At 37.3% G+C, this 12,950-nt stretch overlaps 1 protein-coding gene across 1 annotated transcript in view; it reads right to left on the bottom strand.

Annotated features, from left to right (window-relative positions):
• Nucleotides 1-12,950, bottom strand: part of Fbxl17 (F-box and leucine-rich repeat protein 17) — a gene marked incomplete at its 5' end in the record, with an annotated part of 444,029 nt that extends 431,079 nt beyond the window's left edge. The window contains 2 exon segments of the mRNA XM_005382343.2: nt 2,247-2,369; nt 12,682-12,950. Of these exon segments, the coding sequence (XP_005382400.2) occupies nt 2,247-2,369; nt 12,682-12,950 (392 nt within the window).

The following is a 12,950-nucleotide window of genomic DNA, read 5'->3' as shown; positions in this document are numbered from 1 at the left end:
AAGTAACCTAAATTCACCTGGTAAAATAGTCACATAGACACCTAAATTTTTTAAAAAGTCAGTCTCTACATATTCCCTGACCAATCATCACACTTCAAAGGGAAACACAGTTAATGTTATTCAAGTCCTTAGGGTAAAAATAACAGAGAAGGAAAACTCACACGAAATTTAAAATGGAAAATGAAAAACCAAACGGAGAGTTGAGTAACAGGAGAAGAGCCCAAAGTGAAACTATGTTTGTTTACGCCTGCTGGAAACAGCTTCCTAAAAGATTAAAAGTCTGACATACCTCTCCTTTATTTTTTATTTTTTCTTCTCCAAAACTTACTACCAGCAGAGGAAAGCTATTCTTAGTGTGATTTCATAGTAAACAGTTTTGATACAGAAGAGTAATGAAGTAAAGAGCCAGTGGATCACTTCACAATTTTTTCACTCTATTAGCCACAGTTGACTTCTCATCATTCTCTCTGCACACAAATTTCATGAACTCAAGCAACACCTAATTCTGTAACTGTTTTAAACCCTTACAAATGAGGCAGACAACAAAAATTGAACAATTTACTATAAATGCTCAGGAAAACATCTGTTCAAAATGTAGCCATCACACACAAACTACCAATGGTGTAGAGCTGACTTATACAGACTCATAAGAGCCTACAATGTGCAGTTCTCTCCAAATCTAAATTCAGTGGCATTATATGTATAGCCTGAAATTAGCCAGGGTAAAATGACTTACATCATAGAAACTGGTAAATATCAAAACTGAGAGCCAGGCGTGGTGGCACACACCTGTAATCCTAGCACTCAGGAGGCTGAGGCTGGAGGACTGCTGCAAGTATGAGGCCAGCCTGGAATACAAAGTGAGTTCAAGGCCAGCCTGAACTGCATAGCAAAACCCTGTCTCAAAAAGACAAAATTTAAAAAAAAAGAAAAAAAAAGAACTCAGAACATTCTTTTGGAAGCTGATTGCTAAATATCTAACCACATCACAGTAATGTAGTAATAGTCCAAGGAGGAATTCAGAGTAAGTTTATTATTCCAATAAAATCCTATTCTTATTGAATATTTGTATGCATTTCTAATGCCAAATACTAAGTTTTAAAAGTATGAATCTAAAATGTTCCAACAAACTATTTGCAATAAGCATTATAAATTCTGGAGATCTGTCAACAGGAATAAAGAAAATGTGATGTAAATACACAAGGGAATATTATTTGATCATAAAGAATGAAAGCATTTCATTTGCAAAAAAATGGATCACATTTGTAACCATGTAAAGTAAAATAAGTCAGACATAAAAAGTTAAATATTGCATGGTTTCTTATATGAGAAATCTAAAAATATAAATAAATAAAAGGAAAACATTAAGGAGAGGTAGTATGAAACACAAAGGCAAATGTTTTGGAAAACTGAAAAGGGATGGAGGAGAGAACACAAAGGGAGGCAAAGGAATTAGAAATTATCAAGATGTGTTATATACAAGTACCAATTCCCCAGAACAAACATAACTATTATGTGCTGAAACATACACTAATTTAAAAAACTATAACCCACATATTGTACTAATTTATGTAACCATTTAATGTATTAAACTGCTGTGTAATAAAGAGGATTAAAAATATGTCAAAAGGAAAGATTTTAAAGAAGAGTTACCGTATTTTACTTTCATATCTTCATCCATAAAACACCGAAATAGTACCTCTTCACAGTACTGCTCAGAGGATCAAATGAGTTACTATGCATAATGCCCTCAGAACAGTCCATGGCACTGAGGCAGAACTACATAAAAGTTTGCCATCGTTCTCTACCATCAAAGTAACACAATCTCCCCTCAAAAAGGAACTGTTTACTAATTTTAAAAATCAATGGAAAAAAAATCAATGGAAAACAGGGGAAGACATAAAGGAATATGATAAATACTAAAAAGCAACCCCAAACGACCAATTTATACTTAAAACTATCTTGTTCACTAGGAAAACCTAGCTTTAACTTCAATTTTTTTTTAAACACATTAAGAAAGCACAAAATTGTACACGGCAGTCATTTTAACTACCTTGAACAACAACACATAACAGATTTTTTGAAGAATGAGATTTTTTTTTTTTTTTTTTTGGTTTTTCTCTGGTACCAGGAACCGAACTCACGACCTTGCGCTTGCCAGGCAGGCGCTTTTGCCACTGAGCTAAATCCCCAGCCCCAAGAATGAGATTTTTTAATTGAGTAGGTCAAATTGAGTACTTCCATACCTGTTGACGACTACTAAGATCCAGCTGCTTCCAAAACTGGAAATCTAAACAAAGGTCACGCCAGTACTTGCAAACCAGTGATGCAGAGAGGCAGCGTTCGTCCAGGGACAAATTGGAAAATATCTGTAAATAAAAAAGAAACATGTACGTGGTAAACATTTCCAAGGCACAGGAAAAGGCTTTTATTAGTTAGGAAAATTAACTGTTTAAAACAAGAAAATCATTTTGAATACAAGTGGCCAGGGAAAAGTCATCGATAAGGATCACTCTAACCAGGAGCTAAGAACATGGACTGGAGCGGGAAAGAACAAAGGGATACCAGCATGTATGTATGTGTCTTTGTATTTGTTTGTATTTTAAAAAGATTGGAAAGATAAGCCAAAAACTAATAAAGACTGCTTATCTTTACAGAAAGAGAAAAGACTAGGAAAAGGACCAGAACACAAATGAGATTAAAGATCTGTAATTTGACCTTGGAAGTATGTGATCTTTTTATATGCGATTTAAGAAAAAACAGAACAAATCATAAGAAAAGCACTTTCTATGGTACCTTTTTCCGGAAATCCATAACCCCAGTCTAATCCAGAGAAAAACATACACACCAAATGTGCGATATTCTACAAAATAACTAATCAGAACTCCTCAAAATATTCAATCATGAGAAACAAGAAAAAAAAAAGGGGGGAACTACCATAGTCCAGAGGAGATTGACGCAAAATAACTACTGAAATCCTGAATCAGATCCCGTGACAGAAAAGGACACTAAAGGAAAAACTGGTAAAATCCAAATAAAGCTGGAGTTCAATTAACATAATATACCAATGTTCACAGTTCCCGCAAATGTACCACAGTAATGTAAGATAATAAAATACGGGACAGCAAATTGTGTGAAGAGTACAGGGATACCTTAGTTATACAACTCAAATCATTCCAAATTGGTGTTCAAACACCGAAAAGTTCAAGAACTGAATATATTTTTCCCATAAAAAATAATGGAAAAACACTGGCTCTGAGGCCCAAAACACTACACTTATAAATTCATTTTTCCAAAACTTTAACAAATTTTGTAATGTTTTATTTCTTTAACTTTTCTGTGGTTCTCAGAGTTTTCCTCTTAGCTTTATTGCCGGTATCACTAACTTGTTTTGGAATCATGGTTACAATATTTTACACAAATAACACACACACACACACACACACACACACACACAAAGCACAATGATGAATTTTTTTTTTTTCCAGTGTTGGGAATCAAACTCACGACCTTGCGCTTGCCAGGCAGGCGCTATGCCACTGAGCTAAATCCCCAGCCCCAATGATGAATGTTTTAACACACTAACACAAGTGCTGTATGTTGTCTGCGTGAGAGTGGCACTTTAGACTGAAATGTCACCCCTTTGTGTCCTCGGTGAAAAGTGCCACGTGACTCACTCTGAGCCTGTACAGGTTTTTTCAACTTGAATTTTCAGCTGAACTACAGAGCAAAATTTTGCTCTGTCTGCAAAAATAAGACTTTTTATCCCAACTCTTTTGTACAAGTAGTGGAAAGTTCAAGCTCAGAGCCATTTGACAACTGAGGTATCACTATACAGGGGACTCTAGTATCTTTGCACTTTCCCTGACTGGGCTACCATGAGAATCTGAGTGTAGATAAAGTTCATGAACAGTTTTGAAATTGAGTAAGAGTAGGTAAGACATAAACAATTTTTATCATACCTATGAGCTGAAATGGCTTACCTCTGTACAATCAGAAGATGTAGACATCTAATCTAGAATATCTACTATGTTTAAATCTTCAGTCTTGGGAAAACAATTGCTTGTCCTTCCTAAACAAAGGATCTAGTTCTCCTTCTCCCAAAGGATCCAGTGAGAAGAATAAGCATAAGAATCACCTAATGAATGTACCTCCAATACCAACAAACAAGTAGTGAGCCTATTACAGCTTTCACTGGCACTTCTTACAACTGAAATCTCTGGACAACATACTAAAAACAATTACTTCTGGACTGTAAAAAGGTTAGTAATGGGTGGGTTACAGAGCACAGCAAAAATCTGAAGAATGACAAAAAAATAGGAATGAGTGTTCTTGGTTTGTCTGGAGGTTTGTCTGTGTGTCTGTTTTTCCTTTTCTCTCCTGGCTTGGAGTAGAGCGTAGTCCCTTGCACAACTGTCCAGCAGGCACAACAAGCAAAAATTCAGAGAAAAGGCCACTCTTCTGGACAAAGGGCCAGGAAAATGCACCTCTTCAAGACACAATGTGAGAAGAATCTTCTCACTTTGTTTTCTTTCCTCTCCCTTTTTTCTTCCTAGCCCTCATATCCTCAATGCTGCCTCAATAGCAGAATTACAATGTGGTGGCTATGCAGGAACCTTCTGGCCGAAGAATGAGGGAATGGAACTCTGTGGTCTTAAGAATGTGCAAGGACGCATTACCTTTTTTTGACCCCTTCACCACGAAAGTTGGCCCAGTCACAGAAAACTACATAGCAGCCAAGGTGGCTATGTATCGCTGACAGAAACTCCACCTTTCTAGCCAGAAAACAAAATAAAGTTTTACTGGCATACAGTCCAGCACACCCCTCTTGCCATGGCTGAGTGCCAATAAAACTCTATTTACAAAAAACTGGCAGCATATGCAGGTTGCCCTGGACTATAATCTGAGACCTCTGCTTTACAATATATGCATTATATGTTATTAATTCCTTCTAATCTATACTTTAGTTGCATTTCATAAATATTGATATGTACTGTCCAGTTCAAAATGTTTTATAACTTTTCTTGTGATGCTTCCTTGATAAACAGGTTATTCAGAAGCGTTAGATGACAACAGAAGAAATTACAAAGAGGGTATTTCAAAATCTGTTCTTGCCAGGAGTAGTGGCACACACCTGTAATTCCAGCACTCGGGAGGCTGAGGCAGGAGGATCTTTGCAAGTTCGAGACCAGCCTGGGCTACAAAGTGAGCTCAAGGCCAGCCTGAACTGCATAGCGAAACTCTATCTCAAACAGACAAAAAAAAAAAAAAAAAAGTCTGTTCTTTCACAAAAACTGCATAAACTCACAAAAACTGTCACCATCAACTACATTAAAGCTCTAGAACTAATAAAAGGGTTACAGAAATCAGGAAAATACTTAACCAAGAAAAAGGCAATAATTTCAATAAGGAAGGAAATCTCTGTCAAATCACTACTGAATTATTAAACTAAACAAAGACTTCAGTGACTACATACAAGGACCAGATTTTATGAAATCAGTTCAGAAACAGCAGAAACCAAAAGCAGCAATAATAAATCCTACAGAGGAGAGAGAACTTGACTTCCAGAATTACTGTATTATAATAGTCACAGTGCCCAATTTAAAACATACATAAGACATATAATAAAATATATATAATCAATTTATTTATATACATATGTATATGTTTATATAAAAGGTATGCAAAAAACAAGAAAGCATGACCTGGTCACAAGAATAAAAGTACTTAATACAAACTCCCTAGAAGGGTTAGGGATATAGCTCAGCAGCACAGCACCTGCCTGGCAAGCATGAGATCCTAAGTTCGATTCCCAGTCCAATAAAAAAAAAAAAAAAATTCCCTAGGAGGAAGCCCAGATATTGAACTTAATTTGACAAAGATAACAAAGCAAAAATTATGATATGCTCAAAGAGATAAAGGCAACTACATACAAAAAACTAAAGACTGCGCATGAAGCTCAATGGTAAAGTGTTTGCCTATCACATGCTGGTTCAATCCCCCATACCACAAGGAAGAAAGGAAAAAAAAGAAAAAATCATGAAAGCCAAACAGATGTAGAGAGGTCTCATCAAATAGAAAATATGAATAAAAAAGGTACAAGTTATGGAAACAAACCAAATAGAATCATATAATAACTGAAGTCATTATAGGGATTCAGAACAAGCAGAAGTTTTAAATAAGTAAGCTAAAGATCGTCTATGTATATTGGCATGCACCACCACATCTGGCTAATCAGACATTTTTTTTTACAAAGAACGAAGGATTGAACTCAGTTCTGTACCATGCTATGTTCCCAGGACTTTCGATTTTTTTCAGGCAGGGTCTTGGTAAATTACAGAAGCAGGCCTGGAATTTATGATCCTACTGCCTCAGCCTCCCAACCAGGATTATCAAATTGGGGGAGGAGGCTTCCTGGCCTGGCCAATTTTTAAACCTGCCTTGACACTGACTCTTGCTTTCTGCTTGACACTCCCACCACCACCCACCCTCATATATCCATATGCTCAGTTTTTACAAAAAACCAGACGTGTGAAGAGATTCTCCTGGTTCTCATTTCCAGTCTGCCTCGGTGATTTATGGCTAGTCTCCCACTCTTCCCATTATCACCACCATCTCAGACTAGCAAACATGTGGTCTGAATTTATATATTTCCTACCACATTCACCACTTTTAGTAGACATATACAGATTTCTATTCACTGTCAAAATTTGAGTCAGTCCTTTGGCAGCAAAGCTACTGGCTTTCCAAACTATAGTTCTTGCCACGATTGCTGGCACAGGAGGTCAGAGTAGAGGCCCCATGCAAAAATGCCATGGACTTCTACTACAGTATTCCTATATGAAGCTCTGGAAGTTTTGCTAAGAATAAATGCTTTCCAATTTTGTCTACCTTTGGTTAACTTCTACAGCCTTAATACTTTCAGGCAATTTTGTCACTTCATACTTGCCTTCTGTGGAAAGGATAAACTAATTCTTCATAACTCTAAATCCCTCTCTTATGGATATTTTTATGCTCATTCTCATTTTACATGAGGAGATAAAGGCTTTGGGAGACTAGATTATTTGTTTAAAAGACTATCTAGCCTTCAAAGACTAATTTATCCCTTAGCAAATAATATGCAAAGCACGGTCCTTGTAACTAAGCAGCACTTCGTTTGGCTAGTCCTTTCTTTGAAGGTCTCCTGTAAACATTTTTCTCTGTTTTAAAAGATGACTAACAGGGCTGGGGATTTAGCTCAGCGGCAAAGCACCTGCCTGGCAAGCGCAAGGTCATGAGTTCGGTTTCCAGTACCGGAGGGGGAAAAAAAAAGATGACTATCACAATACAGACATCGTTGACTAAATTCACAAGGATCTAGAATAATTTCATTCATTCAAGAGAAAAGGAATTCAGTAAGTAAGTGATAAGCATAAAATAGCATATATAGCCAAAGATTAAGCCACGTTTTTAAAACCTACTACGCTAATGTGAAATACCTTCATTTATCCTCCCTTCCTTTCCCTATCATGTATATAAGCCTGTACCCGAAGTTGATGAAGAAAGGCTTAAGGTTACCCTTTGACAGCTACTCATTACAAAGCTCCAAAATGACAGAATTCTTAAATGTGAAGTAAGCAGATGAGATCAAGCACGGTCAGATCAACAGATAAATGAAAATAAATAAATAAATATACATACATATAGATATATACACACACATATATATACATGGAGTATTACTCACTCATAAGGAAGAACAAATTTAGTCATTTGCAGAAAAATGAATGGATCTGTAAACCATCATGTGCAGTGAAATAAGTCAGATTCAGACAAATATTACATGTTCTCTCTAAAGTGTGGAAACTAAAAAATATGAAAATAAAATAGAAGGGGGACTATTACTGGACAAAAGAAAGGAGTAAGAGGGAGGGGAAGGGTGGGTAATAAGTGGGATCAATATGGAGGAAAGATATGTACTGAAACTCCCTCAAAAAATGTAAAACTAGGGCCAAGAATATAGCTCAGCAGCAGTGCCTTGCTTGGCAAGCACAAGGTCATGAGATCAATTCCCAGTACAAAAAAAAATGTAAAACTAGGGGGAGGGGCAGGGAAAATTGGGTGGGAGGTGAAAAGGATCAAAGTATGTGCATATACAAATCTACTAAAACCATATCCATCAATCTATATGACAAATAAAAAGTGAAAGAAAGAAAAAAAAAAAGTGAAAGAAAATGAGAAGCAAATCTCACTTTTTGGTAGACTATTTCAGCTAATCAAGCCCACTTGGTATCCTTCAGGGAAAAAAAAAAAAAAAGGATTATGACTCTAACTTCCTAAAGTTCATTTCAGTAATTAACTAAAACCATCCCTAGAACTCCAAAGACATCCCTTCCAAGGGTAATTTGGTAAATGGGACCTTAAATCAAGCATTCATTACGCAGTATATATAATCTAATTCCTCCCACTCACTAGAAATCTACACTCAAAGCTTTAAAGAGAGGTATTATGTTTCTTCTTTGACTTTTATTTCCACATGAATCTGTTCCTGTTTTGCTATCTAGAAAAAAATAGATCAGGTACTTAAATTTTCCTTTAAAGCACAATTCCCTCATAAAACTGCCCTGACCACTGGTTATAAACCTATGAAAATAAATATTTAATATCTACTGACAATATCAGGAATGACTGCTTTGTGAGATAATTTTCTAATGGTAAAGATAGATTTTAGATTACTCACACACACACACACACACACACACACACAGAGCTTATTTAGGAAACAAGTCTGCTGACAGAGCAAGATAATTTAAACATAAAGCACAAAATAGTCTCTAATATTTAAATATAGGTCTCAACACACCAAACTACTCAAATAAGAACTAGGTAAAAGAAACTGCTGCATAGTGGTTCTGCCATATAAAAATCTAATTGTGATCTCAATAGGTAGAGTTGGTAAAGTTATAAAAGCAACAAGTAGCAAAGACGAAAGCTACCTAATCTGATCTAAAACAATCCAGTAACCAAAGACCAACTATAACAGGTTTAAATACTGAAGAAAAATGCTACTCCCAAAGCTGACCCTTGCAGAGCCATTCTCTGCTTTTCAGATTTCTGTATTTAAAGGTCACACTCAACCTTATAGGCCCAATTATAAAATTAACTGTGTATCAGTGGTTTAGAAGTTGTCTGGCATAAGCGCCACACTATTCAGGAATCCCTTTCATAAAATTCCTGAGAGAATTTTCGGGTCCTCCTAAACAGTATTTTGAAAAGATCTCTAAACTTGGAAATACTGAGCTGGGATCCAACCTAAGAGCTGCCATTCACTATAATGCCTTAGGGTAAGCAAACTCATTTTACCATTCCTCTCTCTGTATGCATTGAAAGGGAGAAACACTGACCAAGTGATCTCAAAAATCTCATCCTGTTCTGAAGTTAACATAATTACAATTTCTCGTAAGTCTTCCTACATATTTTCAGAAAGAACTCATGTCATTTTTAGACAGCTCTAATTATGAGAAAAAAACTTTCTAAAATTCCAAACACACACTCTTCAACACTGCAGTTCCACTTCTTGAAATATATTCTAGAAAAACATAACCGTAAGTGCACTGAAAATATTTACAACTATCTCTTGTTATTAAGTTGTTCTTAACAACAAAAAAACAAGAAACATCCCTTAGTAGAGAAATATAGTATGGCATAATGCTACCAGTTACTAAGCAGCAGCTACAAAGAATGAAAAAACTATATGCTCACTTAAAGATCATCAAATCATACTGTTAACAAAAAAAGTTATACCACATATACATTTTGATGCCATTTATGAAAAAACTATTAACAGTTTACATAGCACTTTCCCCAGTGACAAAAATGTTCTATATCTGCACAGTCCAGGACAGCAGCCACTAACCATGTATGACTGTATATTTCTAAAATGTGACTACTAAAACTGAAACACTAAATTTTAAATTTCACTTAATTTTATCTTCAATTTAAATACATGTAGCTAGTACCTAATATACTGGACTGGACAAGTCTAGAAAAACAATCTAAATTGTTAATAGTAGTTACCTCTTCAGTAGAAATCAATGGGAAGGTAGGGGTGAAGCAAGGCAAATTCTGGCTTTACCTTCATTATTTGAATGTTTTCGAATATGTGCTGCTGAAGTGAACACTATTTGGATGTTTTAAAGTAAGAAATGTTTATTATTTATATAAAAAGAAAAGAAAAAACCCTGATGACACTGAACCAAAGTTAGCCTACCAAGCCAATAGAATTTAATTTTTCTCTTCTGTCACACTAGGGAAAAATTAAGTAAGTAAATATATAGTAGCTTTCCTCCAAATCACCCTTTCAACCACATTTCCTCATATTTCTCTCCCAAATTCTTCCTCTGTGCCCTCATTTTTTAACAGTGATAGCAATTTGCTAAATCATAAGAAGCAGCAGTACAATGATGAGGGCTACTGAACTATCATCAGGGGTAGTGAGGTATACTTTCTAAGAATGTTTTCCAGTGTGAGTAAGGAATCTTGCTTCTCTATGCAACAACCCAAATAGTGTGAAAACACTGTCATATTTCCCTAAGTCTTGTCTTCTCCAGCCAAACATCTCCAGTCCTGACCAAAAGCAGTCAGAAGTCTTTCACCATCATATGGCTCCAGTGTGGCTCAATTCATAGTAACTCACTCAGATACTAACATTCCTCAGAACCTTCTCTTAGTGATGTGGCACAGACACCCCATCTCATCCAGATTCTGCACACCTGATTTATTCATTCATTCACCAGTATTTACTGAATGAGTACTAAATGCCAATGAATAAGGTATCAATGCACAGCCCTTCTGCCCCCCAAAAGTTCTACTTGGGTCGGCAGACATTCGACAAGTCTCCATCTCAACTGATTCCAGACAATGCAATTCATGTCACACTGAGTCCCACTAGCATCATGAGATTTAGAGAATGTTCATGTAAGTTTCTAATGTATATGTGGAATAGAAATCTACATAACATGCCCCAAAATCCAACATAACAGTTCAAGTCTGTGAGCAATTCCTAATGTTCTATAGACCAGTTTTGCAACAATCCACAATAAAGGTGCAAAAAAGAACAACGCAGTAAAGTAGAATAAATTTATTATGAGACTATGTCCCTTCTCCCTTTTTTGATATTAAATTGTTCTCTACTTAGGTAGTGGCTTAGATTCAAACAAGTACCTGGTCTTTGTTTCGTTTGTTTTTAAACAGTCTTACCTCCCGTGTAAGACAGTAATGAAAACTCTATAGCAAATATCTGTTGACATTGTATTTGTCCATGCCATCCAGTGATTTAAAGAACTTAAGAAAGTTCCCTCTGCCCTAAAATGCACTTTACACACAGAGTAAGCAATTACTCTTTTCACAGAGGCACCTCCATAACGGTTAAATCATTACATCTGGACACTGGAAATATAAGCCTTTAACTCTTATTATACACTCTTTAACTGTACTATTCACAAGAACATTAATATCACAGTAAAATAGATTCAAACACACAATTATGAATGTGTAAAAAGTCTAATCAAAAAACGTTTATTGGCGTCAAACACAGCTGTAATTCATGGCAGTTACTTTAATACCAATAAAAGTAACTAAATTCTTAAGTTTATTTCTGGCTAATCTTAAATATCATTATATATTTATTAAACTCCAGAAAGAGAGAAATGAGGTGAAGAAAAAACAAACAAAAATACTACTAACTCTACCACATACCTAAAACTACCACTAGCACTGACAAAACTGCAAAATTAGTGATCTAAAGTGACACAAAGTTCCTACAGGACAATCTTCTTCACTCACCCCTCTCCTCAAAAAGTACTGCTGTCCTGGTAATCTGCATGTTTTTATGTAAGGTAAAAATGTTCGAAGGTAATACAACATAACATAAACAAATGGGGTTTTTTAAGTTAAGCTAGTTTAAATGCCCTAGTTCGAAACTCAGACCTGCCCTTTACCTGCGTGACCTTGTACAAACCATTCAACAGCTTTAACAACCACTAGACTGTTAATTCCACAGGAGCAAAAACCATTTCTGCTTGACTCACTACTGTAAGTTTTCACTCCAAAACACTGAAAAATCAGTTTCTTCCTCGTATAAAATAAGGATGAACACTATCTGTCTCGTGGCACGAACTGGAGGAACAAACGAGATAGGTATATAGTGCTCTAGCATGGTGACTGATCGTGGTAAACACTCAACGAAAGTTAATTGCTAACGAAGAGCAGCTATCCAACCTAAAAGTCCTGTTCAAAGACTTTCAAACACTAATATGTAAAGCTTTTACCCACGAAATAAACAATGCACAAGTTACTCCTCCCCACAAAAATAAGTGTGTGCATGTGTATTTCACACGTGTAGGAATATAAAACCTCCAAGTAGTTTATAAGCCAGTGGGGTGGGAACCTAATGACAGATGAAGCCTGAACGGAGGGTAACAGACCTGCGCTATGAAAAGGCTTTAGGAAAAAACTCTGCGTTTGTCTGCTGCTAACCGGGCCACGACCACGCGCACTCCGGGCTCGGCGGGCCCCCTCCGGACGTCCCCCGGCCGTCAGGGACCCCTCCCCCGCGCAGAAGGGGAGGAGAGAGCGAGCCTCGGAGGCGGGGGCCTGGGTTAGGGAAAAGGGAGCCTCCCCCCGCCTCTCGCCCAGACCCACCTTAAGCAGGATGGACGGCGGCAGCTGGTTGATGTCTGGGGTTTCGGGGGGCGGCTCCCTGTGACAGTCGCAGGGGTTTTCGGGGGGCTCCTGACCGTTCGCGTCGCCGCTTTCGTGCTGCTGCTGAGCGGAAGAGGGGGCGGTGCCCCCGGCTCGGACCGCGGCCCCGCCGGCCTCGCCGGGGGCGCTTTCGGAAGCCGGGGACGAAGGCGGGGAGCAGGGCGGCGCCGGCGTGAGCTCCTCCGGGTCCTCGCAGCAGCCGGCGTCGG

This window comes from Chinchilla lanigera, unplaced genomic scaffold, assembly GCF_000276665.1.
Source record: "Chinchilla lanigera isolate Chin_1 unplaced genomic scaffold, ChiLan1.0 scaffold00017, whole genome shotgun sequence".
In the NCBI taxonomy this organism is placed as follows: Eukaryota; Metazoa; Chordata; class Mammalia; order Rodentia; family Chinchillidae; genus Chinchilla; species Chinchilla lanigera.
Note: the sequence above shows the minus strand (reverse complement) of the source record. Positions and strands in the feature narration are given on the sequence as shown.